Source organism: Marmota marmota, unplaced genomic scaffold (assembly GCF_001458135.2).
Source record: "Marmota marmota marmota unplaced genomic scaffold, marMar, whole genome shotgun sequence".
In the NCBI taxonomy this organism is placed as follows: domain Eukaryota; kingdom Metazoa; phylum Chordata; class Mammalia; order Rodentia; family Sciuridae; genus Marmota; species Marmota marmota.
The window spans coordinates 15,262,074-15,268,073 of NW_025999977.1; the positions used below are offsets into that span (position 1 = coordinate 15,262,074).

Consider the following 6,000-nt stretch of genomic DNA (forward strand, 5'->3'; position numbering starts at 1 on the left):
GCCCTCTGCTCAGCAGAGAGCTGGTGGCGCCAGGGCAGCCATATCCCTGACCCCCCCCAAGTCTTAGATGCCCTGATCTTTCTCCTTTGCTCTCCTTTCCCCCTGGTTGGCTATAACCCGGCTCCCCAAAGCATCGACTTTACAGGGTCCTTTGGAAATTAAAGGTTTTGCGTGCCCATCAGGTCCCCACCCCGCCCCGATTTTCAGCATTCTAGGCGCCTTCTCTACTGGCTTCGAAGGACCCTAGAGAGCCTCGAAGCTGGCGCGCCCCATATGGAGAAAACGAGGCAAGCAAAAGCCTCCAAAGTTTGAAAAACTTTCCTAAGGGCTGAGGATGAGGGTGAGGGGTGCTGACTGGGAGAAAGGGGAGAATCGCCTGTTGAAGGAGCGAGAGAAAGTTTGCCTTCCCCCCTTCCCTGTGCACCCCGCTCCCCGTTTGACCCTGCGCTCACCTTGAGCCCGCGGATTTCTCCGAGATGCAGCTGCAGGCGACGGTTCACCTCACGGATGAGGTTGCTGTGGTCCAGCATCGCGCTCACCTTCTCTGCCTCAGCGCGCCGCAAGCTGCGGATCAGCTCCTCCTTGCTCCACTGCAGCAGCTCTTCGTCTGATACTTTGGACAGATCCTCCACCGCGGCGGCGGGGGACGTACCAGCCGGGGCTGGGGGACAACTTTCTGTCGCCGCCCCTGTGCCTCCAGCAGCCTTCGACATGTTCTGGCGCGGTGGCAGGTGCGAGTGGGTGGAAGAGGCAAAGCGACTCGCGAAGACGCGGGCTAAGCGGGGCCGCCTCCGCCCACACGCCTGTGCGCTCTGGAGAGTCAGCGGCACCGCCCGGGGACCGCTGCGTTGGGGCGGCGGTGGTCGCGCTGGGCGTCCATCCTACCTTGCCATCCCCTTGCGCGCACCCGCAATGCCCCAGGGCTGGGCAGTCAACTGCGGGTTGGTGCTTTGGCCGGTTTCAACTCCGCGCAAGTCCATGGTGAGCGACTTCAGGGAGCCGGCTCCCACGCGGGAAAACCTTGAGTACCGGCGGGGGCATCCAGGGGACTGCGCCCTCGAATGAATCCCCTGCCCTCTCCTCCGCCCTACACACACACACACACTCTCTCTCTCTCTCTCATACACACACACACACACACACACACACACACACACACACGCACTTGCCTCCCCCTTTCCCAGCTGCAGCCCCTGGGGGTCCTCTTCTTTCCTAGAGGTGCAGGGTGCCCCGGACTCCGCGGAGCCTCCCGGACTGCTCTTAGCACGCCATCGCCGCTGCCCGAAGGCTCGGCGCGGCTGGCCGGCTGTGCTCCTCCTGCTGCCTGCGCTGCGCCTGCCGCTGCTCCAAGGCTGCTCCGGGAAGCCTTGCAAAGAGCTGAGATGGGGAGGGTGGGGGGCCGGTAAGAGGAGGAGCCTAGAGCCGGGGACCTCCGCAGCCCGCAGCAGCTCTCCCGCGGGCCAGACGCTACTGCCGCCCGACTGTCACCCAGGTCCCAGAGAAGCGCTCCTCGCTATCCCACCCGGGAAGGCTGGGGGCGCGCCTCCTGGAGCGCTGGGGTGCGGGTGGGGTTGATATAAAAGAGCAGGTGCGGAGCTGTGGTCGCCTGGGCTTTGAGAGGCTCGCGCGCGCCACCCTGTGACCAAAGGCGCTCCCTCCTCAGCCCCCAGCAGGACAGGCTTGTCACCAGGCAGGGAAACAGCTGCCAATCAAAAGAGAGGTGCTTGGTATTTGAAGGGACTGGGGATCAGGAAAAATGGGGTAGCAGGACCTGAGGAATAACCGACCATGTGCACTTTGGATAATAGGAGAAAAGGTAAGAAAAAAAAAAAGGTGGGAGAGGTAATAAAACCCTAATGCTCTGGAAAGGGGAAAAAGAGGCTTCCAGGTACTGCTCTTTAGGGACCACCCACCCCCAGGCCTTTGTCTTTTCTAAAATCCACTACTTTGTGAAGAGGCTTCAGGGGAAAGTACTGGATCTTTTAAATTTTTACTTGAAAAATATCGAAGCCTTTAGGAGACAATAAAATACCTTTATCCTATGCCTCCTGAAGCCTGGATTTTAAGGTCAGCAGTCACCTGCCCTCAGAGCAAAGCAAGGTCCCCTTAGGCAATCTAAAATGCCAGCCAAGGAGATTTCCATTTTCTTCTGCCGCAGGGTTAAGGAGGATGGCTTTTTAGAAGGAAACTCTGCATCTCTGGGTTCTGTCTTTGGATTACCCAATGGCACAGTGGGGTGAAACCAACTTTGAGATGAAAATACGATTTTTGCCTAAAGAAGTAGATGCAGTTGGCTCTGAGAATGTCATTTCTGGGATGGAGATAGGGTCAGAAAACTGTAGGGGTCTGTCTTTCTCTCCAACCTCTCCTCGCCCCCCTTTCATGCACAGGTGCAGACACACACACACACACACACACACACATACACAGTTTCAGTTAACCAGGGTGCAGAGGGAACCATCTCTATCTGGTAGCATGAGGATCTAAATCAGAGTTCTTCCACAGGCTGGTTAGCGTCCATCCCTGATAAAGCTGCTACCTGTTAAAGGTGATCAGTTGGGGGCTGAGACCTGAGACCTGGCTTTCTGGAGAACAAGGAAAGGTGATATTTGCTGCCCTCTCACCCTCACATTCCCCTCAGCTTGACTAGACACAGATCTCTTCCTAACTATAGGCTCTTGACCTCTTTTTTCTCAGAGCATTTACTTTAGTGGACTTTTAATTATAAATCCTCTCTCTGACCCATCTAACTCTTTTCCCAACTTCTTGTTGGTTTTGGTTTTACAACCCCCTAACATCCTTCTCAATGATTTCAAGACAAGCATTGGACGGCACTTTTCATGATAGATCCTGTCTCCCAGGGTCTGTGGAGGGCAGGAACCTAATTGCAACAAGCTCTGATTGGCAATTGCAGGTGGCCTCCTCACATTGACCAACCTCCCACCCCAATGTCCTCTGGTACTTTTCCACTAGCACACCTTAGTGCTTAACAACCCCCACCCTTTTGACTCAGTGGAGTTGATTCAGTCTGTCTTTCAGTCATCTTGAATAAAGTCTTCCTTGCCTGTTTAACCATGTCTGATGCAATCTTTCTTTGACACTTCCCTTTCTCTCATGCCCACAGAAGGTTCTCCTCACAGTTTCTAACACCAGTTTTGGCACAAGAAGGGAGATTCAAGTCAGAAAAATATGAGTCCTGTCTCTGTTAACTTATTAGTTCTTGCCCATGAACAAATCATCCAACCTTGCTGGGCTTCAGGCCGCTAATGAGATGAAATCTGTGAAGTTCTTTATGGAGATAACTCTACAGAAATGCAACCTTATTGTTGCTGATGTTATAGCTGGGCAGTCCTCTGTTTGGAAATGGGAACCATCACTTATATTTATTCCTCCATCCTCCATTTGTTCTTCAGGAGTCCTATTCTAAATTGAAACAGCCAGAGCTATTATGGTTTAGATATGGGGTGATCCCCAAAAGCTCCTGTGAAAGATAAGGCAAGAATGTTCAAAGGTGAAACAATTAGATTCTGAAAGCTTTGACCTAATCAGTGGATTAACAAGTGTCCATTAACTGGGTAGTAACTGTAGGTAGGGTATGGATGGAGGAAGTTGATCACTAGAGTGCCTTCAGGATTTATATTTTACCCTGGGGAGCAGAACTAATTTGCTTTCTCTCTCTCTCTCTCTCTCTCTCCTTCCTGACGACCATGTCTTGAGCTGCTTTCCTCTTCCATGCCCTTCCTCCATGATTCTCTGTCTCATCTTGGGTACAGAGCAATGGGGTTGGCCAACCAAGACACCTAAAGAAGGTATTGGTTTTCTCTCATATGCTGATATTTTAAAGATTGTCAGGTCTTTTGATCACAGAGACAAAAAGCTGACTAAAACAAGTGCTTTCTCTGCTAACTCCTTCAAATCACTTAACATCTGAGAAGATATTAGAAGGCAAATAGATGGCTTGAAGGAGAATTTGGACTTGTGTTGGGAAGATAAGGAAGAAGAAAACCAAAGAAAAACTTCTCCACAAATTTCCAAACACTTTTGAGGTGGAGTATCTTAGTGAAGTTTTAATGTTTCTAATTTTGTCATTGATTAGGGACTATTATTCAATGAATACTACTGCTTTAGGTTACTAAGGCACTATGTGGTATCAGGGTATAGAAATTCAAAGCAATCGCACCTAAAGAAGGTATGGGTTTTCACTCATAAGCTGGTATTTTAAAGATTGGCAGTTGAGGGCTGGCATGGGGTCATTTGGAATGTCATCAAAGGTAGAATCCTTCTCTCTGCTCAGCCATCTTTGGCCTAGTTACCATGAAATGACTGCGAGAGCTCCAGCAAGCCATCTTCATTTGAGACAGGAAGGTGGAAGCACGTGAACAAAGGGCACATTACCCTTTTAAAAGTCCTGGTAATATGACCCATTGAAACGCATTCATATCCATTTATTTCCTGATAACCAGAGCTTGCCAATAATCTATGACTATTTTTTTTTAAGTTGGACAAGTTAATATCACAAGTAAAATCAGAGAAGAAAATAATACTAGGTAGGCAACAACTGTTGCTAATGCCAACCTGGACTCTCCAAGTTAAATGGAGGTATCTGAAAAACAGTCATAAGTGAGCCTAGGACATTATTCCTAATAGTTTTATCACATACAGTGTTTTAAATCAACCCAACTTTATCCCATCTCACTACTGCCCAGTCCGGGTTTTCATGAGATTTTATGTGACCTTCTTTGCTGGTCCTTTCAACTCCAGCATCACCTTTCTCAGCTCTGCTTTCTTTCCATATGACTGCCCAAGTGAACTATCTGAAAAAGTCTACCTGCCTCATCCCCAAGATAGACTAAATTATCACTCATGATCCTTCACAACCTCCCTATATTTTACCACCACTCTCCACCTGACTTTGTGGCACCTCCCATTCAAAGAGGAGAGTTGACCTTGCTTCCTCCCATGGTATTGTGCTAGGCCATGTGACGTGCTTTAGCAATGGAATGTGGCTGCCTATTGTTATTAGGATATTAGGTGATGTTGGAGTCCTACACAACTTCCTGGCCAGGTCTGGTCATTAGGATATGAATAGATATGAATGAGATTCACTGGGTCATATTACCAGGACTTCTAAAAGAGGAATGTGCCCTTTTTTCATGTATTTCTACCTTCTTCCTGTATCAAATGAAGATGGGTGACTGGAGCTCCAGCAGTCATTTTATAATGGTATGACTATTCTCTGAAGTCTTGAGAGGCATTTGTCTGTCCACTCACCCACCTGTACTTTCACACTTCTATAAGAGAAGAGCTAATATTGGGTAGTTGCTCTTTCTTTGGTCTGGGACCCAGACTCAGCCACATCTTCTGCTAACCTGAGACCTGCAGCCTGGATCAGAGCCATGCCCACAGATTCACAGGTCTGTGTGCAAGAATACATGATTACTGTTTTTTACTTCTTGTTGGGGAGGTTCATTTCGTGGCATTGTTAATGCAGTAGTTAGCAGATACAACCCCTGCCTAAGACCTCCTGCTGTCATCTTAGCACCTCTCCTTAGAGTGAAGCCACATTTCTTAGTAGAGCACATGAGATGGGCACAGTCTGGCCCTTTCCTGCTTCTCTAGCTCCACCTCCCACCCCATGCCTTGTCTCATCTTTCATATTTTTCCAGTTTTCATATTCTCCACTGATGGGATTCTCTCACGTATGGAAAGCCTTCCCTGCCTTTTTCTTGAACAACTCCCATAGGACCTCTCCACTGTCAGTACCTCATTCAGATCCCTAGCACTGGCCCATCCTTATCTCTACTCCCACAATATCCAGCCCACACCTCTAGCCAAGAACTTAAACAATTAAATTGCAGGTGGTCTCCAACTTAACAATAATTGGATTTGCAATTTTTCAAGTTTGTGACAAAGCAAAAGCAATAGAAATTCAGTGGAAATCGTACTTTGATTTTTCTTTTCTTTTCTTTTTTTTTTTTTTTTTACCAGGGTTTGAACCCA

General features: G+C 48.7%; 1 protein-coding gene across 6 annotated transcripts in view; it reads right to left on the reverse strand.

Annotated features, from left to right (window-relative positions):
* The window catches only part of Ccdc85a (coiled-coil domain containing 85A), a 170,890-nt gene extending 169,343 nt beyond the window's left edge, over positions 1–1,547 (reverse strand). For 2 of the 6 annotated variants that reach the window (XM_048804306.1, XM_048804305.1), the window contains exon 1: positions 453–1,546. In XM_048804306.1, the coding sequence (XP_048660263.1) occupies positions 453–713 (261 nt within the window). In that variant the 5' untranslated portion in view covers positions 714–1,546. Of the gene's footprint in view, positions 1–452 lie in introns of all 6 variants that reach the window. The other 4 variants (XM_048804304.1, XM_048804307.1, XM_015479652.2 and 1 more) reach the window with 4 other exon arrangements.
* Between the last annotated feature and the right edge of the window lie 4,453 nt (positions 1,548–6,000).